The sequence below is a fragment of the Brachyistius frenatus genome, unplaced genomic scaffold (genome assembly GCF_029030835.1).
Source record: "Brachyistius frenatus isolate BFR_SWC_R1_liver_20210118 unplaced genomic scaffold, ASM2903083v1 Contig_10, whole genome shotgun sequence".
In the NCBI taxonomy this organism is placed as follows: domain Eukaryota; kingdom Metazoa; phylum Chordata; class Actinopteri; family Embiotocidae; genus Brachyistius; species Brachyistius frenatus.
The window spans coordinates 5,692,667-5,715,263 of NW_027210609.1; the positions used below are offsets into that span (position 1 = coordinate 5,692,667).

The 22,597-nt window shown below is 40.2% G+C and overlaps 1 protein-coding gene across 2 annotated transcripts in view; it reads left to right on the plus strand.

Annotated features, from left to right (window-relative positions):
• Positions 1–22,597, plus strand: part of asic1b (acid-sensing (proton-gated) ion channel 1b) — a 150,249-nt gene that overhangs the window by 85,086 nt on the left and 42,566 nt on the right. Inside the window, exon 1 of one of the 2 annotated variants that reach the window (XM_069691083.1) lies at positions 16,820–17,491. The exons of the other annotated variant lie outside the window; for it this stretch is intronic. Within the exon in view, the coding sequence (XP_069547184.1) occupies positions 16,820–17,491 (672 nt within the window). Of the gene's footprint in view, positions 1–16,819; positions 17,492–22,597 lie in introns of those variants that run through there. 2 annotated transcript variants of the gene reach the window in all.

Below are 22,597 nucleotides of genomic sequence, written 5' to 3' on the forward strand. Positions count from 1 at the left end.
AATATAAATGCTCATCACATGTTCCCAAACTTCAAGTTGACTGTGGAGGGAAATTTGCGTTATATTATATTAAATGTTTTTCAAATATTTGATAATCCAAAACATATTCAGGATTTAAATTAATAATGAAAATAATCATTAGCTGAAGTTCTATATCCAACCACAAAATGTCTTTCACTGTTGTTGTAGATATGAACCTTGACAGAACAACAAAGGTGCTTTGTGCCCTTCAAGTACGTATGTCCTCGTTTTCTCTCATGAGTCGAGATAAAGTCACACAGGTCATTAACTGCATTGATCTTTTTTTGTTTAAGCCGCGTAATCACGATTGATTCGCTGCTGGTCAGCTGATTGGCTCCATTGACATCAGTGGTGGTGAACCGTCCAGCTGGTTGACTGCTGTTCAATCTTGTCTGGGTGTGTCCTGCAGTGGCACAATTATCACTCATTCTAAGGATGGATCGGGTTTAGGGTTGTATTGTGGTACGTCCAAGGTAACATTTATGTTAATATAGCAAGCATTGGTTATGAAAAGAAATCGTGTGCCTTGACATGTCAGTAATTGTCAGTGAGTTGTGATATAACACCAGTGGACACCCTGCAGTGCAGTGTTGCCTGAGCCCGCGAGTTCCCCTCATTTCCCCGCTTCCTCCGCTCCTCCATCCCTCATGCGCTCCCTTCAACCTTCCCCCATCATAGTGGTGCCTGATTCATTTTCCCCGCAAACAGCCTGAGTTCCCTGTGATTTATATGTTTATGGTCATTACTGACGTTGAGTAATACATTTCCGTTTTTCCCCTCTTCTCCGTCTTCCCCCATCTCTCTTTCGGCAGCGCCTCGGGGTCCTGTGAGGAATATCAATTACTGCGTTTCTGTTTAATCACAGTCTTTCACTTCCTCTCACGGCACCACTTTTAGGCAGGAAAAGAGAAGTATTGCTTTGAGGTGTCTGTTGTTGTTGGATTTCCATCGTTATCAAAACATTGATTAACCTCCAAAGACGAAAGGATTTCATATCGTTTTCTTTTGATACTTAAATATTTATTTTATTAAAGGTTTTTTTTGGCAAGACAAACAATTTCTTTGATTATTTCCATCCAGTTTTCTACTGAAGGTGGGTCAGTTTGTAACCACTTATGAGTAATTGCTTTTTTTGCTGCTACAGTTCATATTTTCCTGGAGGTATCTGTCACTTCCTGTTATTTCTTCTGGTAGATCGCCCAAAATAATGTGACTTACACGTGAACAGGATCTGCTGCCCACGAATATGCTGCATAATTCTCCGAATGTTTTCCCAAAATATTTGTATCTTGGGGCAGCTCCAAAAATTGTGGTGGTTTGTTCTTTCTCCCATCTCTCGTTAATATAGGTTTTGGTAGTTCCCCTTCCCTTTGTAATTCCCTGGTAAAGTTTTGAGATTACTGATGTAGAGTTAACAGTGTATGCCCGTACTATTAATTGTATTATATTCCTATGTTCTATAATTACCAAATTGTTCTAATTTCTTTAAAAAAAAAAATACTGCCGTAGCTGTAAATATCTGAAGAAATTATGCTTTTCCAAATTGTATTTTTCCTTTAATGTCTGAAAGTTTTGTAATGTGTTTTTCTCCATTATTGTGCAGAAAGCAGTAATACCTTAGTTTGTCCAATACTTGAATCTGGAATCTAAACAATTTGGTTTAAATTCTGTATCATATGCAAGCCATCTGAGTTTTTTTGAACTGGGTCCACAAATTGAATTGCTTTATAACATCAAACCAGGTGTGCAGGGTAAATGAGACAATGGGGTTCAGATGGTCATGAAAAGTTAACATTAATTTGTGGTCTGCAATCATTGCTCGTACTGGGATACCTTCGCATTCACTTTCCATCTCCTTCCATTTAGCCTGGTAACTACTTTCACACCAAAGAACTATTATTTTTAAGTGGGCGAACTGGAAATGTATCTCTAAGTCTTTGGGAGAGACATACAACCTCCCTCCTTACTGATGGTTAACGTCCTATATTTAATCCCTGGTTTCCTTCCGTTCCAAATAAATCTAGAGATCTGTCTGTCCCATTCCTGGAATTGTCTGGCTGGGATTTTAACTGGAGGTGACATAAATAAATACAGCAGTCTGGGTAAGATGGACATCTTTATGATATCATTTCTCGCACTTAAATTCAATAGAGGTGTTGACCAATTACTTAGATCCTCTCTAATTTTCTTGTTCACAGTTTCATGGTTTTTTTTTATACAGGTTTCAGTGAGTTAGCCAAACTCCAAGGAATTTGATTACATTTTGAGACGAGTTAATTGGAATCCTTTGCTTTATTTATAACAGGTGATGGATTGTAGTTGAATGGTAATATTTACGTTTTTTTTTGCATATTTAGCAATCCTGAATATGTACCAAATATGTCCAGGAGATCTATGAGGTTACAAAGGCAGGCATGTGGAACACATCATCAGCGTATAACCCTATTTTATATTCCTCATTATTTATCAGAATTCCTTTTATATCACATTCTTCTCTTATTACTTGTGCCAAGGGTTCTATGTAGAGTGCAAAAAGGGTTGGAGAGAGGTGGCACCCCTGACGAGGGGATCGTTCCAATTTTATACAGTCAGTAAGAAGTCCATTTATCTTGATTCTTGCTGTCGTGGCAGAATAAAAAGCTTTAATACTGTTAATTAACTTTTCAGCAAAACCAAATTGTTCTAAAGCCAAAACCAAATATTCCCAGCTCACGCAATCAAAAGCTTTTTCAGCATTAGTCTTTGTTTTCCCGATATTTTCTATTATGTGAAGAGAACGTCTAATATTATCTTGTGCTTGACATCCCTGGACAAAACCGGTTTGATTGCTATCAACTAAGTCAGGAATAAAGGAGTCAAATCTCCTGGACATGATGGACGCGTACAGTTTATAGTCCTGATTTAAAATCGAAATCCGTCTATATGAGCTATATAGCATTTAATCTTGCCCTCTCTTACCCCCAATTTGTTTTCAATCTTGCTTTGTACACGAATATATTGGCCTTCACTATCCCTGATCTCCCTAACTAAATCAAAATTAATAGAATTATGTAATAATATAGCAACTCATCTTTTTCCGGTTTCATTTTGGGATAGATGCGTGTCCTGTAGAAATATAATTTGGTGGTTTTCCCTTCTCATTTTTGACATTACTTCTCTTAACCGGATTATTTTAGCCATTCACGTCCCAGGATGCTACTTTAAAGTTACTGTACCCCATAACAACAGTTCAATCTGTATGTGTCGGCAAAATAAACACGCGTGTTGTAACGATAACAAATAACAGAAACATTAATAACTAATCGTGAGGTTAAAAAATGTCCCCCTGGGGATTAATAAAGTAACTACCTAATCTAACCTAACCTAATATAAAGTTAACTTGCACTGCCCTGTTATCTTCACAAACCTATTCTGCTAGTGGAGAATTAGTCCTACTTCAAGTAGGGGATCCCTCTCTGTAAAAAACAAAGTCTCTTTTTCCTCTCGAAAAACGAGGAATCAAAAAAAATCAAGAAGCTCGGTTAAAAAAAAAAAGCAGGGCGAGCGGGGATCAGAAATTGTCAATATATACAGATTATTATTATCAATGTTGAACATGTTAACAGCTGGAAAGTATTTTCTTTTTCTGTTGTCTTGCTGCTCACGACTGATTGTTTCTATTTCAGGATGTGACCCATATCTGCTACCAGACTGTGAACTGTGAAGTGAAAACAAAAATAACAATAATAATAATAATAATAAGCAGAGCAGCTGTAACAAAAAAATCTGTTTCCTTACTCTTTGTGCTTCTCCCACTTGTTTCAAACCTCTCAGTCACACTGCATGTTCATTCTGGTTTTGAATTGAGGCGTCCTAACTAAAATTAAATGTGCTATTTTGCCCTGCTCTTCACATTCCTGTGCATCATTGTTTTCAGAAGCTGACTCAGTCAAGCTGTCAAGGGAGCCAGAATGGTGAAAGATGCAAGAGGGCCAATGTATCCAGGCTTTAAAAAAAACATTCAGATGTAAAGTAAAAACATCAGATCTATTCAGCACGAGCGTGAATGGAATATTTAACAGTTTCAGCTTCTCAGTTGTGAGGATTTACTCCTTTTGTCTATTTTAACATCGTGTATAATTTCATATCTTTTGGGGGGTTTTTTTGGTCAAATAAATCAAACAATATGATGACATCACAGGATTGGGAGATTGCAATATGTAATTCTCGCATTTCCTGACCAAATAAACCTAAATCAATTGAATAATCAAGAAAACACTCTGCAGATCATCTGGTAGAGGAAATGACTATTGAAAATAATTGTGAGTTGCAGCACGAGAAAGTCGAGCTACAGACTATTAAATTCCAGAAAGAACTCTTCCTCTGTATTTTACAGTGAATTCACATGAAAGAAATGCATTTCTAAACACTGAACTGGGGAAATTAGTGTCACGTGCCTGACTCTGGAGTTGGGTCAAGTACCGCACCGTGGTGAATTATTCTGTGTGTTAGCTCAGGCGATGGCTTATTTACTTTGGTGACACAGATTCTCCCAGCTGGTGAAGGGATGCAGTCATTAGAGGGAGGCGAGTATGCCCCACAAATTCAAACAGCGGTCGATGGTGTTCAGCAGGGGAGACAAGCAGGAGCGCACATATCCACAAATGCACAGCAGCGCATTATCACCATACTGAATCATTAAATAACAAAAAGAAAAGGTTTGGGAAGGTGGGGGGCTCCAGTGAGAGCAAAGCCAACTTCTTTACTGGATCCTTGTCAACTACATCAAAGTAGCTTCCGAGAGTCGTTCACTTGAAAGTTCGTGGTTAGCACCGGCTTTGCGCCGCGTGATGGAAAACACTCTTGAGTTTTCTTTTGGTGGACTTTATATTTCAGCCAGCTGCAGCTAGCTTCTCTCTTTAACATCCATCCAGCTTCCTCAGCACAGAGCCCTAATGAACCGAGACTCCCTGTACAGTATGTCCTTTTTTTCTCTTTGAATTTATACCATCCAGCCAGGTAGCTGCCTGCAGCATTTATCAAAGAGGACCGAGGCACCATCGCTTATAGGCAGGAATTATTTCCCTCAAGTGAAGTGTCTTCAGGTTCAAATGAGTGTGCAATCTGTTCATTTAAGTTACAGTGTAGAAAACCGGGTTTATTAATGCAGAGTTTGGTAGAGTAAATTAAAATCTATGTAAGACCTGAATCAGTCAAATTGGCGAACTACAGTGTAAACATATGACCAATTTTAGGCTCTCAGATCCATTATTCAGTGGGAGAAAAAACATACTGTATAAGGAGCTTACGCTAGAGACGGAAGAAAAACTACAAAAAGAAAAAAATAACGAAGATGCGAGTGGCGCTCTCCTTATCAGTCAGATAACAGAATGTGCTTTTCTTCCATAAGCTGTGTTTTCACTGAGGAATTTCTCTGCCTCTGATGCAAATATCATCTGGCTGGTAAATTGAGCATGGTGGTATAATACCAAACTACTCGAAGCCGTCAGTGCAGCTCCTCGGGACATAGTTTAATGACTGCCTCTTGTTGATGTAGACGCCACATGGGTTTACTCTGCAAGTACTGTGTTTTCTAATACATAGATCTGATTGTATTCCCTCCCTCTCGTATAAATCCCCACGTATTATTTCTTTTTTTCCCATCTGTGTATGAGTCTCGAGAGGCTGCAAATTAGTGAATCCAAAAATGTGAAGTGGGAAGTTGCGTGTTTGGATACATTGGAGTTACATCCAAATACTTGATGAGGGAATGCAGAAAGAAAAAAAAAGAAATTGCAAATGAATCATAATATTTACAAATATCCCAGAGAAAAGGCACAGAGTGAGATGGCAAGACAACAAATCTAGAGAAGAAGAAAAATATTCCTCCGCCATCTCGAAATAGAGGTGACCTTGCCTTCCTCGGTGCGGGCGGAATTAACTTTCCCCATCATTATCCCCTCTCTGATGTAAACGCCATACATGCCACGGCACAACCCTGGACTGCACTCTCATGTTTATTAATTTCCTTCAGCGGGAGATGCGCTAAATCATTGACCCTCTTTTAGTGCCTTGTGCTCCAACTGAGCATGGGAACGAGGAGGGCGTATTGATTTTGCCCCCTTGTAATCAGCAGCCAGGCCCTTATTTGGGATGAGGAAATGGTAAATCTCATAAAGTGAGCCCCTGTCAAGGCCTGTCCACATCCTAATCTTCGCTAGTTGATGGCTCTCTAATCTTTTCACCATCTACAAGTCATTAGAGGCTAACGAGGTGAATGTACAGTATTAGACATCGCATTCATTCTCAGGAACTCCATGAAAGAAAAGTTTGATCTCCATTTGGACATGACGCTCTAGCAGTTTTATTTTGAAGAGAGAAGGACAGTTGCACCTGATGAAAATATGACTCATCCTTCTCTTAATAAGAGACACCTTGGCAACAGAACAAAGGGACTGTGAGAACGGACCGTTGCAATGACTCTTTTCATTTTGATTTCTAGGTCAAAAGCAGACCTCTTTCTCTGTCTTTTCTTTTTTGTTTGTACTTCATTGATCAATTACCTTGAATTTCAACCTGAATGTGAATTTTCAAAAGCAAAAATCACTCCCTTGTTATTTTGCAACCCAATTTCTCCTTTTACTATGCTGTTTCCTGTCCGAGTCATGCTGGTTGCATTCAAAGGAACAAACAGTCACCTTGGGAAAGCCTCATTATGAACTTGCAGGACTCTGAGGTTTTGCTGACTTAAGTGTGACTTCAACCTTCCACCCACCTGTTCCACGGCAAGATGGAAATTGAATTGCCTTCGGTGTGAGATGCGAGTTTTAGACCTGGCATCATGTATTGGGCATTGCAAAGGCTGTAATGCAGCAGACTGATTAGTGATCACGCCAATAGATGGATGGATGGATAGATAGCTCGGGGAGTGAGCATCCATTATAAAAGCCCTCAGGATTAAAGTTGCTTAACAGCCTCTTAGTGGAATTGAAGAGATCAACAACCGTGGCGGATGCTCCCCTAATTAGCCAAACTATCCACGTCCCTGACAAATTTTTAGTTTTACTAGAAGATACAATATAATCCGGTTAGCAAATGAACAAAATCCAATCTTGTTTTAAATAGTGATGAGTGTGCCAGGCTCCCGTGAGTGTTGGCTCTCTTAGTCTTGCAAATAAATTGAGGTGCTCTCAATAATCTAGTTATAAACTCCCCCTTGGAGCACTTGTCATATTATCTGACATGACAAATAGAGCCAAGCTCAGGCATCGTGCTCCCACCCTCCTGCTCTCCCACTGTTTTTGCTCCCTGTAGGCTTATTTAACCACCCTCAGCCCCCCGCCTCCCACACCCGTTCCATCTTCTGTCTTACGGCTCTCCCTTCCCTCGCTCTCCTGAGGGATGCTCGGAGGTAGCGCTGCTGAATGTTAAAGTGGGAACAGAGATGCACCCCAGGTGTTTTCATTCAGCCTTTCATGTTTGATTGGCCGCGATGAGACAGGTGAATCTGGCCTCAGTTGACGGCCCACTGTTTACTGAGAAATGGCAGTTGAACAAGAAAAAGTGTTTGTTTGCTGCTAGAAAGGATCCGGTACATTTAATGTCGGTAACAGAGGAGCCAGCTATCATATATGCAAGCATATGTTTGATTTTGTGTCATGAGTGACTAAAGGACAGAAAACAAGAACATTGACTGACGCTGGCTGCTTTGACTTCCAGCACTCGCTCGCTCTTGATGAAGTGGTGAATTGTTTGTATACAACACTGATGTGTGTCACAGTATGAGTATCGTGCTTTGTTTGCCCTCTGGCCTCTGGGTAACGCAGCCATGTGTGTTCCAGCTCCCAAGTGATTAGACTGAGTGCTGGTGTGAGTTGTTGACTGCCAAGCTCTGACTCATGGCATGATCACTATAACAGCTGACATTATACTGTCACTTTGTAAGCATTAAAGGTCAGCAGTGGTGATGTGACTGAGAAATAAAAAGCTTAGGAGCTTGGGTTAGACCTGTCATAATTATTGCATAATCCCCTGATTTTAATTATTTGAGTTGACAGCAATCACATTTCATAATAGTTAGAATTGTTTCCATTAATTTATGTAAAAACGGACAGATGAAACTAACAGAAATGCCCTATTTCCATCACTATTTACACATTTTAAGGTCTGGCGCCAATTTTTATGACATCATGTTGTTGCGCGCTCTTCTTCTGCCATGGTTTAAAGGCACATGAATGAAAAAGGAGCTGAACCAACTGCTAATTGCGAGGCGCTTAACTTCTAATATTCGACCGACCGCATTTTAATGAGCATCTATTGAGATCAGCTGTCTGCTGTTGGCCCATTTTGGCTACAAACAAATAGAGATGGATGGCTGGATAACTTGGAGGAAGTCATATCTACCAAATGCTCACTTCTTACTTCTTCACTTGCATTCCAGCTGAGCAAGAATAAGAACCTTCACCATCTGCAGCGCAGTCACTGTTACGCATTAAAAAAAAAAAAAAAAAACGTATCGACTGTCACCACTTGTTTCTTCAATTAAACAGTTTAATAATCAGTTTTGGCACAGAAAGTGCAAGCAGTGTACTTGCCAAGTAATATGCCTTGACTGTTAGTGATGGTGATTAGCATGATATCTGCAGACAACTGCTACTAATGTTAGCTACCTGTTAGGTAGCCACGGCTTAAACAAAGTGGAATCGCCACACGGTTTAGCTGAGTCATGGCTTCACTTCTCATCACCTTAGATGATGAGTCATCAACTGCAACAGGTGTTCATGATCTGGTCACCGTTTACAGGACCGTCATGACTCAAACTGCTAATTTAGCCGTCTCATATCTATGCCACTTTTTGATTTTAAGTAACCTTCTAGTGCACATCATAAAAACTATCCAAGCTACGAAACCAAAAACTCAAATCAATATAATTAATTTCATGAACATATTCCATGATATCAAATTGGTTGAGAATTTTGTTCTGATGTAGACACAGCGTAGGACAACTTTAAATCTGTATTTAACAAGTTATGGCTGTAGTTTTTCCACCATCTTTCCAAAAAAAAACTCCGTCGATGAAACTTCACAGAATTTAAAGTGTGTAGGAAAAACATGCCAAGCCTGCGAACTCTTTGCGATTTAAAAAAAAAACTTCAGACAGTACCACTGCCTTTAAATCTGAGAAAAACCAAGAGCGCTCCCGCTGTGCGACTTGAAGCAAAGTCACACTCTATGCTGAATTTTGAGCGACTCAAGTCTTATTTTAGAGCAGTGCAAAATTAATGACACTTGTTCAGCAACCATAATGAAAATGATTCACTGATACCAGACTTTCTCGCAGAACATATTACATCATTTCGACAGACTTTGAAAAAAAGCAATACGGCACATCTCGCCAGAGAAACAATACAGCAAATGTTACGATTATCATGTAATTCCTGCGAGTTATTTGCATTTGTGTCAGACAGAAGTAATGATAAGACAGACAAAGACATTATGGCTGAGCAGGAATAATGACCCTGGACTTTGAAAACATGGCCTCAGCATTTTCACGTATTATCATATACAGTATACGGAAGATGACTGACTGATGAAAACTTTATTGTCTATTTGAGGGGTTTACAGTAGACTGAATAAATGCATGCATATCAAGGGAGTTGGAGGGCATTTATTGGTATGTATGAAATGATGCACACTGAGGCCCTGAGAGCAGACTCAGTCACTGCTGATATTAGCGGTGAGATCCCCAAGCTGTGTGACTCTGGGGCTGCCCTGATGAATTGGCTTTATGAAAATGCCACCAAGTGACATATTTAAACCATTCTGCTTGATAACGGTGTCCCTCTGGGCTCTTGTGTTAAAAGGCAGCCTGCTGCCCCTCTGGTACTCATCTTAGTAACACAAGGACATGGAGAGGGAAAGGTAGAGAGAAGGAGAGAAATTGTAAGAGATAAAGTCAGAGTGAATCAAGCTGAGATAGAACAAGTGGAGGCTGGCTCAGAATAGGTGAAAGGAAAAGACAGGAGCTGGAAGGGACCTCTCGATGGGGTTAATGGGTTAGTGTAAGTGATAATCACATCCAGAGGGGTGCCAGTGTCACTGTGTAAGGCAGCAGAAAAGAGAGCCAATCAAAGAGCGACTATTATTGCCCTCTGACCCAGCTCTCTTCACATTTGACATGTCAATCAGGACCTGAGAGAAGAAGAGGCTCTTGACTCTGATCTGAACACGCTGCGGTTTCCATGGTTTCCATTGATTTAAAAAAAAAAAAAAAAACAGACAAATGTTGTCTCCATTGAGTCGAAGGGTCTGATGCTAAAATTCCATCTGGCATCAATCTCCAACTTCAATGCAGTGCTAATTGCGCTGACCTTAACAACGCTGCTTGGTCTCTATGTCCATTTCGTTCTAGTCTTGTTTTTTAGACTGAAAAGCATTGGGCTGCCTGAGCACTACCAGCTGCATATCATCATTAGATACCCACCACTGCATGAATTTCAAGCATATCATAAATATCAGCACCACTTGAGATGCAGCTTGGCCACCGCCTCCTGTAGCTCGCTCTCGTGTGAGCAAACATTTGCCCGTGTCTTTGAATTTGATCTGCATCGCAATGAAATCCCTCTGATGACTGCTCACTTAGCAGCGACCTTTCTTTTCCTGTGTTGTCGCCAGTTGACCGCTTGGCTTCATTGTTGGCGCTCAGGTTAAAGTGCAGCAGTGAGTGATGGTTAAGAAAATAACAATCTCCCAAGGAAGAAATCTTCAGTTGAAGGCTTGAATTGATTCTATATTTCAGCTATTGCACACAACATCCAACTGCATTGTGTTGTAGCTTCGTCACAGCTGTCAGAGACGAGCAGCTACCATTCTAGCCTGTGTGTGTGTGTGTGTGTGTGTGTGTGTGTGTGTGTGTGTGTGTGTGTGTGTGTGTGTGTGTGTGTGTGTGTGTGTGTGTGTGTGTGTGTGTGTGTGTGTGTGTGTGTGTGTGTGTGTGTCCACGGTTCCGTCTCACACATCATGCTGTTTCACCCGCTTCACTCTTTTATTTGTTGGAGCAGCTCACATGTTTGGAGCGTGAAAAAAAACCTCCTAGATATGTAAATGAATGACTGTATATTTTGTCACCGATAGAAACAAGCTTTGTGGTGGTAGCAGTAGAAATAAACTTATCGAACATGAAAAGGAAACATAATAAAAGATATAAACAATAAAAACAAACAAAAAAGGAACATCGTTAACATGAGAAAACAACAATCAAATCAAAAGAATATAAACCTAAAGGTTTAATAAGAATTTCAACAACTTTTCTAGTCCTTCCTTTTATACTAATCATAGATAACAGAATAAAGTTTGCTTTTACAAGCCTCTGTATCTTGTTTGTCGTTGAAGTGGGGAAGTAAAAGCAGTTGTTTGATTCCAGACACGCTTTTTTACAAAGTGTCTTTTTCTTCTTTTTAAAAAAAAATTTTTTTTACACTTATTAATTCAGAAACCTCTGACTTGTGTTACAGCCGATTCGTCCACTTTTTACGGTTACCGATATTGGTGGGTGTGGAGGTGTACTGATATTCAAGGCAGGCTGAAATTTCCTGATGCTGAAACAACTTTCAAATACTAATGTCTATGTGAGAGTGAGATTGGTCTCCAGCCGCAGACGTCTGCATGCTGAATGTACAACCACAACCCACAGTAGATAGAGAAGCAGCAGTTCTTGGTTTTGAATGATTTTTCTCTAAATCAAGTTTATCAGCCACCACATCGGACCGTCAGTGAACCTGCCAGACAAAGTCAGGTTTAAAGGAGCTGGCCTGGTGCCGTTATGTTTCTGAGTATGCAGGGAGGTTTAAAGTAAACACGGTTATATTTCAAACGTATCATTGAGTGCTTTCACCTGATATCTGTATCATAACCGACCTATTTAAAATGTTCTATCCACGGTGTCAAAAAAACCAAGCTTGAAATTACTTCAGTGACACTAAACATTTATGTAAGATGAGAGCTGCAGAGCCAACATACACAAACAGACCTGGGATATTTGTGCCGCATAATCTGCAAACAGTGGAATGGAAAAAGGTTTGATCATTGACGTCATTTACACAAAAAGGTTATGCATCATGCTGGTTCATATTTTACTCACTTGGTTAAAATTGTCCTTTGCCGCTAGTCATTTTTTAACTTGTCACTCATCCAACTGTTCAAATTCTTTTAGATTAAGTTTTTCCTCCTTTGACAGGAGACACCAACACGTTTTTAACTTTTTTTTGGTGTCACTATATAGAGAGATATTTCCATTAGCCTAAAGATATGTCGTGAAGTAGCTTGACTGGCAGCACCAAGAGCTGGCCTCCTGAGACAAGTATGTTAAAACCCCCTATTCCCCAAAAGCACGACTCCACTATATTGTCTTCCATTGTGAGGCAAACTGTATCTGATTATCACAGAAATGTTTTTCTCAACAGGCGATAGTGGTCATGAAGTTGCTCATCACCTCTGGACTTCTTTAAAATGAGACTTGTGCTGTTTAGCCACAACAACTCACTTACAAAAAATAGGTCACTGGTCTCTCCGTGTTGTTTCCTCCCAGCAGGAGAGCGTCTGTGTTTCAGATAGCAGGGGCCTCCGTTGAAAGGTGAAGACGGAATATTGTGTTTCGGAGAACAGCTTCGTTGCCATTGGCCTTCCGCCTCATTCAACCACAACATCTTCTGGGAATGGACGAGCTCAGTTCTTGTTTACTCACTCGTTTTTTCCTGCGCAGGTTGGATCCATTGAATCCCACAATAAGTTAAGAATACGAATCCCAGACTATTGATTGAACACGGCCTCGGAGCAAGTAATATTATTGCCTCAGTGTGTCAGCTCTATTTTGTGATATCTTTATTTTGTCATCTTGACTTCCCTCTCCTCGCTTCAGATCCGGACTCAAGTCCGATTTTTTGAGCTATACATAAATTATCTGAAAGCATGAAGCATCCATTCAGTCCGTGTGTGTAAAGGAAAAAGAAAGTAGATACTTTCACGTCCGGGTTTTTTTCTGCTTCTGTTTTTCCTCAGTGTGTTTGTTGGCGTGTGTGTGTACGTGTCCCATGTGTGTACGTGTGCGACTGCGTGCATGCTCTGAGTAATGGGCTTTGTGCATCCTCTCTTGCTGACGGCCAGGATGTATCCATGGCAACGCAGGTCGATCCTAGCTGTAAATGGAGCTGGTGAGAGGGACTTGAAAGGGAGCGTTAAACCTCTCGTCTCATCTGCCCTGCGCTCTTCTCACTCTGACCATGGTGAAATGCATGGCCTTGCTGAAATCCCGGCCCCAAGGGTGGAAACTGTAGCTCCTACCGTGGACACTCAACATCACAACACTGCCACCTTTTGACCTGATGCAAAAGTGTATGAAAATGTTTATTTATGTTTTGTATTCCTAGTTTTCTCTGAGCTTTGAGTTTAACCGTGGAAACAAACATACCTTCCCAGAAAGCTGAAAGGTCCAATACAGACTTTCTTAAGATAATGTTTTAACAGTTAAGTGTATTTTTTGGAAAGTTAAGGTCTCTGTCATGCCTTCTGTCTTTTCTACTTTCTAAGTTTCCTTTTCTTTAGTGTTTCCTGTTTTATCTCGTAATTCTCACACGTTTCGTCGTTTACTTCACTTTCTATCCTTGTGTGATTATTTTCTCTACCCTGACTAGTTTCAGCTGTCCCTCATTGTGCTCCTGTTCTATGCTGTGATCAGATTGTCCACTTTTCCACTATGTAGTCAGTCTGTCTGTTTCCCTTTGTGTCCATTTTTTTTTATGTCTGTCCCTTGTTTTTATTCCCGCATCTGTGTTCCATGCCTGTTTGTGGTATCTGTTCTGGAGGAAGATATTAGTTAATCGAATTTTGCTCTAGTTTATGTTTCTTCTTCCAGTTTTGTTCCTTGGCCTTCTTGGATATTACCCCAACCAGCTCTCTGTGTTGTCGTAGCCAGTTTGTATGACGGTGCTCAATCCTGTTTTGATTCTGGCTTTTTCAGTTAAGTTCTTGGATGCTTGTGCCTTTTGCCCCCTGTGTCGTGTATTTGTGTGCACTCTCTTGTGAAATATAACAGGAACAACATGCAACACAAGTCAGATTTTGAATCAGGGACCTATTATTGGTCAGCAGCTAACCAAGGGATCCTTAATGTCACTATCAAGACATAAGTGTTGTAGCTGTTTAATTCTTTCAGGGTAATTTTACAAGGGTGACTTCACATTTCTGGTTCAAAAGGTGGACAATTTGCTGTTGCTTTAAAAGCCTAGAGCTATCTTCAGTGAGTTCAAAAAATCAATAGCTGTTTAACTGTTTGTAATTTATGGCTTGTTCTCCCTTTTCTCTTCAGCTCAACTGTTCTACAGTCCAGCTGCTCCATCAATTTATATTTTGGTGATGCTCTCCAGTTGTTAAAGTTGCAACATCATAAGACTGAAACCATATGATTCTCCTCAGCTCATGAGACAGTATTTATACAAAATAGATAGTAAAAACAAAAGAGAGCACTTTTGTCTTCACATTTGGCATCTTCACTCTCACAAAATGTTCCCTGTCACATCCTTTGATACTTTGTGGCAATCTCAGCCCTGAGAAAAGGCTACAGGATTGTATGTGCTGCTGTTGCCCCCTTGTGGATATCAACAAGCATGCTGAGGAGGAGTGAACATGAATTTGAAAGCAAAGAGTAACGACCAAGAGATGAAAGGACATAAAAGGAAAGACAAATGGGGAAAAGTGGCGCAAGATAACCATGTTTTTTGGATTTATTTGTTTCCAGAAGACCATAGCGGCCAAAACAAACAGATTTATTGCAACCCCATGTGCATCAATATATCCACACTGACGTGGTAATTAGGAAATTCTAGCACAAAGGACATGGACCTAATCAACTTGTTTTATTCAGAGGGCCATTGCACTGCTTTGAACCGTTTAATTTTCTCCACAGCAGTTTCACAACTTACCATCTTGTGCCAAATCTAAGATGTTAGCATGTGTGAATATTCATGCAGCAGTACCTCTCTGAAAGTCTCAGGACTGCAGCTGAGGGAGCTCCGTGACCTTCTTGTTAGGTCAGAATGGATGCCAGAGGCTATCTTGTGATCACTAATAAATATTCAAGAACGGCAGGCCATCAGGCGCTGCTGTTAAGCAAGCTTCCAGATTGATGCATGATTACGGCCAGGCCACAGCTCCTTCATCAGCAGTTTTTTTTCTGTGTGATAGTTCATCACAAAACACAGCTAAACACATATTAACCAAGTCTGCTGCCTTTCTCACCGTCTCATTTGATATTTCTTGACGAAAACACACAGGCACAGGTTGTTATGGTTTAAAAGCTCAACGCAATGGATCAGTGTGGGTAATGTGTTTTCCATGGGTTTTACAGGTTTAATGTGGCTGCTCCTCTGAGGTATCGTGTGGTATCATTAGCTGGAGGTTTTTATTGTAAAGAGAGCTGTCAGCCCTCTAAAGACGGCTAACGTTTCATTTTCTGGCACCATCATGTTTCGGAAAATAATCTCTGCTGTCTAATGGAGGTGGATCGATGCAGATGGATTAGTCTCATACATTTCCTTTTCATATCACAACCAACACCACCTCTGGGAATCTGCATTTATCTCCACATTCAATAATGAGAGCCTCCACTGAAGAGCGTTTTTTTTTTTTAAATTTCCTCCACTACCTATACATATTTGCTTTCAGTTAATCTGCTTTCCAAAGAACTGCTCGCAGCAATGTGGGGGTTTGTAATTTGAGGAAGATCTGTTGATAATGTGAGCCATTAGATTGAAATAACAATGAGCAAATGGAAGTCTTGATTAAATTCCTTGACTCCTCTCCTCTGTATTTTCGCTGTAATAACTCATTTCGGCATCACACATGAACTAAATGCTTCCTCTCTCAGGAAATTCCTAAAGGATCTTATTTGCCGTTGTTCCTTGTGATCTTTGATCTCTCTTTGGTTTAAAACTCATCTTGCAGTGAAACCTCTGCTTGTAAGATTGCATTGTACATTCCAGTGTGTGAATCCTCGCTCTCCTTGAGCCATTTCAGTAACACCTAGGTATGATTTTGCATTTGATTACACAACTGTGCTGAGATCATTTTATTTTAAGGGGAGAAGTGAGGTCAATCTGAACAGTGAAATCAGCAGAAATTTACCAGAAATTTTTGCAACTGTACATCAGCTCTTACATTTTCTCTCTAACACTGCGTCAAGCCTAGTTTTTTTTTTTTTCCTGTAAATGGTGAAACTCTGCCTCAGCACGGTGACCTGTAGCTGGGCCCTGCGGGAGTATTCTATGTCCTATACTCTTCATGGCCTCACCTTCTTTCCCCCTCCCACTCGTTCTCTTCTTCTTCTTCTTCTTCTTCTTCTTCTTCTTGTTCTCTCTTTCGAAATTGCTCCAAGGGATGGATCTGCCCCCAAGACACAAGGACAAAACCCAGGCAATGCATCTCACTTCATCTTAGAGTAGATGTGAATTGCTGGTGTGTGGTTTGCGTTTCAGCCTGTGCTCTTTGCTTCAGAAGATGTTTTGACTTTGTGTGGGACGATATGTGTTTGATTAGCTCTGTATTTCGATTGACACTTCACTTCAAGGGCCAGCTTTAGATGTTTCTTTTTGTCTGACTGAACTCTGGGAATATTTTGGCTGATCTGATGCCCGATTGGAACAAGCTTACAACCACCTTTCTTCTTGAATGATACCGTCGCTTCAGGATTTTGGACTCCTTGTGGACTGGACATCTGGCTTTAAATTGCTGTCTTATTTATACGCGTTATTCATTTATTCCTGTCACCATGCCGGTCCGGATCATGTGCACCATCTCCTTTTCTCCCGATGACGAACCCGGCAGAGGGTACGGTAAAGACGGTTTTGATGACCACTATAAGCGTGTTAAGAAGAATTATGATGACGGCGACTCTCAAGACTACCTGGATGGGTGTAGTCAGGTGGATGATTACACTGACGAAGAGGACAACGTCACCGAGGTGGACGACCTGGCCGCTTTCTGTAGTGGTTGCTCACTCCATGGAGCCAACCACGTGTTCGTAGAGGACAAGAAGTTTGGTATTCGGCAGGGTATATGGGCGGTGGTCTTCACCATGGCCTTGTCCGCTTTCTTGTACCAGATAGCTGGCAGGGTGATGTACTTTCTGCAATATGATTACATCACCATGCTGGATGAAAAAGTCGCCAACAATATGACCTTTCCTGCTGTTACCATCTGTAACTACAACTTTGTCCGGAAGTCTCAGATGAGCTACAGCGACCTGATTTTCATGGGCCCTCTACTGGGCTTCGAAGAAGGAATGGCACCGGGGTTTCCACTTGCTCCCGAGCCGGACCGCCCGCCAGGCTCCCGCTTCAGCCTGGATGAGTTCTACAGCCGCACTCGACACCGCATAGAGGACATAATGCTGGACTGTAGCTTCAGAGGTTTAGAGTGTGGTCCTGAGAACTTTTATGAGGTAAGTTTTCCCCACAGCGAGACATATTTTTTAAAATAATTTCAAATGTTTAATATTTTTGACAAGCAAGCAAGATTGCTTGTTCAGGAGGAGTTATATATACATTTAGTAGATTTTAGTTTAATTGACTGGTAATATTGTATGTGGGGATCTTGAATTGAAATATGGCCCCAAAAATGTAGACTGAAAGGCGGCTGGATTTCATCATTTGGTGTTCATTGTTATAAAATAAGACCTTCAGACAACCCCATAGCTGAAAACTCCAATGCCAGGACAGCGGTTGTCATTGAGGAGAATGTAGTGTAAAATTAATAAGAGAGAAGAAAGTGTTTATTTATTTATTGCTGTGAGGTAATTTAATTATTGCTGTAAATACAAATGTTTTTTCAGTCAACATTGCTGCTCAAACGGAAGTCCATTGTAAATAATTTTAAAAAAAGAGCAGACATAAGCAGTTTACATGACTTTAAGTAGCATACTTGGCATACAGCTGTTGTTACTGAATTAAACAGACACTAAGGGCATCTTTGTGTTGCCGAGAGGAGACGTCAGGGCAGCCTCTTGCTAGTCTCACATTCCCTAATTGTTTGGTATTTCTAGTTTTGTGTCTGCTGCCCTTTGTCTTCCCTCGAGTGTGCACATCAGATAGCATACGAATTGAATACTGAACTGCCAAGTCGTGTTGACAAAAGCCAGCTATCGGTCTATTGATTTTTTTTTTTGACCTTTGCATAGTTATGGATAGATATGTCTGGACTGCTAATGGATGTACTTGAGTTACATGAGACGCAATTACATCAGCGTGTAAATACATGTACTTGACACACTTTTCCCATTTTAAATGACCTGATAACAACATCATGCATTTGTTAATGTACAGTTTGTTTCATTTATTGACATATTAGCAGAAGAAAAATGAAAATGGCAGTAGCGTAAGTTGTATTTATAATACTAGCTACTGGTGCCTAAATAATTACCTGTTTAATCTTTATTAACAAATTGATCTTTAAAAAAAATCACTGGATATTGCTTGTTAAATGTCAGAACATTTGAATTGTTGACAAGGAGGATTTTTATTATTAATATTGAAAATGATCATTATTTACAGTTGTAGGATTTAATCAATTAGATCATCAGTCTTTCACAGTACTTTAACTGTATTTATGTAAAATGTCACAGACTAATTAATTTACCTGATACAGGGAAGAGTCAAAAGAGAGAAGCAGAGTGACTTCACATAAACTAATTTTTAAAACCTGTCTGAACAGTTGATTTTTAATTTAGGGTTTAACATCATCAACACTGAAAGCAGCTCTGGCGTTATGAGGTTAGAGAGCTATACAGGGCTGCATCCTGTCAATCAGAGCTCACAATCCATTGTGAAATGAGGTTCTTGGATGATGAGCATGTGAGGGTGAAGGGGGATATAATAATAAGGAGAGCTGTGAACATGTTTTATTACACCACGGCAAATAATTAAAGTCTGAGTTTTTTAGTCCAGTGTGTGCAGTCAAGATGAAATGAATGGTCTTTCAGTGAAAGCGAATCATTTGCACAATGCAGAACCGTCACCGCAAGGGAAATCAATGTGCTTGTTGACACCAACAGACATTATGACTTAGTACAAGCGTAAAAACAGAGAGCCGTATAGTGGTTTGACAGCAGAATATACTGTGGCTCTTACTCAACATATCTTTATTTAAAATTCAGTATCATAAATAGAAAAAAATTGCTTATACAGCCAAAGTCCTTGAGCCAGCTGTCAATCTCTGTTAATATGCTTTTAAAGAAAAAACAGTACTCTAACTTCAGTTCAGTCTGCCATTTTATTAGCATGAGAGGAAGGTTTTATTCAATGATGGATTTTACTGCCATATATAGTGAAGGTATACACTCTCTCAAGTAATCCCCTCCATTTGTATCCAAAATATGAATTAACTCACCCAGGAGAAGTGCAAAGGTACAGCAGATTATCACGTCGGGTTCACCTCCACCAAACATCAGTCAACACTCTTTCAGCCATGTACATGTACTGGACAATTTGGACATTTACACAGTATCCAAAAAGGTTTGGGACCAATGCAAAAACATAATGCAAATGTACTTCCTTGGAAAAGCAAGTTTCCTACACTTTAGTAAAGCAACACTTTGAGAGACCTGCTGACTAGAATGTAAACACGGGTACCAGTAACTAGATCACTACAGTCTCAGAGACCTGACATCATCAGAATGATATGTGAATTGTTTTCAGAGTTTTATCACCACTATTTAGATTTTTTTTTTGATGCATTCCAAATGTAAACAAACAAAAGTACCCCTCTTCGCACATGTCATTTCCTCAACTTACTAGATGGTTATGTAAGTCACCTTCTCTGGGGATCCGAAGGTTCATTGTTTGAATTCCCCTGCTAGACGAGTCCAACTTGTTAACAATTTTGCTCAGACACAGATATAGCTTGCAGCTATATTTTGTGTTGTTTTTGAGTGAAATGGTTTGTGCACAGCAGCAGGTTTCCCATATAGTTGTTGCTGCTGTAAGCTTAAAGACCTGGTTTACACAGGTGACAAGTAATAATTTCTCTGTCAGGTTTAATAGTACTAATTATAGCCATTGCCAGTCTAGCTTGAACCCTTCTGCATTACAGCATCCCACTAATATAATCATTGACTGTTCCTTCAGCTTTTATACCTCCAAGCAGCAATTATAAACCAATGCTTTTTTTTTGCTGTTTCTAAAGCAGATGCTTTGAAAATTGAATATGTTCAGTGTTGCTTTGACCGTGTTCAAAAACAGGTTTTATAACGTGTTATTTTAGGAAAATATCCTCCGTAAGACATGAACTACTGCTAAAAAAACAGCTTTTTTTAGGAAGCCCATATCTATATACTGTGTGTGTGTGGGTGTGTGCGTGTGCGTATAACCGTTTTAACAATGATTATATAATAGCATGTTACAATATTTTAAGTGAAGGGAGCGTAGTTTGCATCATTTTTGCTCATCAATTCAGAAGGGCATCTTTTGCAATTCATCTGCACAGTGTGATAGACACAGATGAGATAAGTTGGGGAAAACTGTCGCGTTTCAGATTTGCAAATCCCACATCCAAAACAAAGAGACTGGCATAATCGATAACACATTTGCTATGCCCTTGGTTCTGTCTAGAGCAGGCTCACTCACTAAACAACATGCACGAATACATTTCTGTTTTCCTTTTCTTCTGAGCAGCAAATCAATAGAGTGTATTTATTTTGTGTAATGTGGCAATTGGCAGCGCCAGTGGTCCCTGAACCGCTGCTACTGCCTGTTTATTATATCAGCTAAAGAGCCACTAATGGCCCCACTGACTCCACTGCTGGTGTATTGAGAAGGGGAGGTGAACTGATTGATTGCTTTCTGTCTCCCTCAGTCTCTGGGGCTTTCTGTCCATTCCCAGTCTCTGTCTGTCCACCATCGCTCTGCTGTTTGTGCATGTGTAGGCTTCAGCATGTTTGTGTGTGTGTGTGTGTTTGCTGCAGTGAGCTCCAGCTAAGGGCTCGGTCAATAGTGAAGCTCTGCTAGTGCCCTGCAAAGAGACCGTTCAGGTTACAGCATTTCTGACCCGGAGCAGAATGTGAGCCCCCCTCAGAGCACTGATCTAAATCCCTGCTTCCTGCTCCACCCCCTTCCCATTAGATACAGTTTGACTTTCTCCCAAGCTCAGCATTGTCAACAGAATAAGCCAGTGGCTCTGGTTACGCCCTTCTTCTGTCTCCTCAAGAGCATCAGTCTGTGTAGCCCGAGCTCAATCTCTCACAGACAGACACATAGGCAGAAAAATTGTGAGGAAATATTTTTAGAGAAAGGAAATGCCAGAACTGGCCTCGCCATCTGGCTCTGAGCTGTAAATACTTGTTATGGTTCAGCACTTCTTTTAATCAGCCATGAGGAAAAGATTGTATCAGTGAAAGTAGGATGTAATTATCTTCAAGCATGTCATAGTAAATTAGACCTTAGTATATAAATTATCTTCATAAAAAAAAAGAAGAGTGCTGTCGATTTTAATGTGTGTTCCTCCAACAAAGACTTACTGCCAAAACCGAATGTGTGCTGGATACGATTTGTTCTTGTGGAGCAACAGTTACTCTACACATGGACCAATTAGGCAAATGAACCTGTCACTTCTTCAAATGGAAATAGATTTTCGTGGGTCTATTCTATAATGTGTGGCAATTTCTCCTTCATTTATTTGATATGGCGTTGTTTTGAGTTTGAGCTATGTCCAATTATTGCTGTTTCATTAGTTTGTTTGAAAGAGAGATCCATCAAGAGATACGAGCACAACAACACAGAGGTACTGCTGAACTACACGTATCTGATTAGAGCAATAAGCAAGGCCTCATCAGTGTGTGCAGCGTGTTCAAGTGTTGGTTTAATTGTTTCTCTCTCTCTCTCTGCTGCGCAATAGTGAGCAATTGTGTGAGCAAATTAAACCAACAATAATGGATTTCAAACTTGAGGTAATGGAAGTAGTTTGACTAAGCACAAAAATAGGCCCAGTCTGAAAGTGGTCATCACAGTTTGTAAAGCTGCTGAAATGCATCCTCCCTTCAATGAGGGCCATTAAATATTTATACAAACACTCAAAATTCAGTTGGCTGTCTGTGATTGTCTCTTCTTCTCTGCCACTATTGTCTGAATTCACATCAGGAGTTCACAGTTACCTTCTTTAATGCACATCTATAGTTTATAACAACAACATAACTTTAAAGTAGTTATAATTTTGCATCATCTTACAATACAACACAATATCAAATGCATCACAGAAGGCTTCTCTTCTCATTTATACTGCCTCATTATTTAAACTGGCACCTCTTGATACCCATCATATTTCTACTTTGTTTTCAAGGCCTACCAGCAATAAATTTTTCTTGTCAGCATGAACAGTATTAATTCATCTTTTGCTGGCAAGCACTCATGTCAAACAGTGATCACAAGGGGGCAGTGTTACACAATTATTGCACAACCTAAAAGAGGCTTTCATGGAGTTCTTGGCTCCTAGATGCTGCATTCTTTTTTTTTTTTTCTTTTTGTTTACAACAAATCTCTTAGAAATATGGTTAATCCCA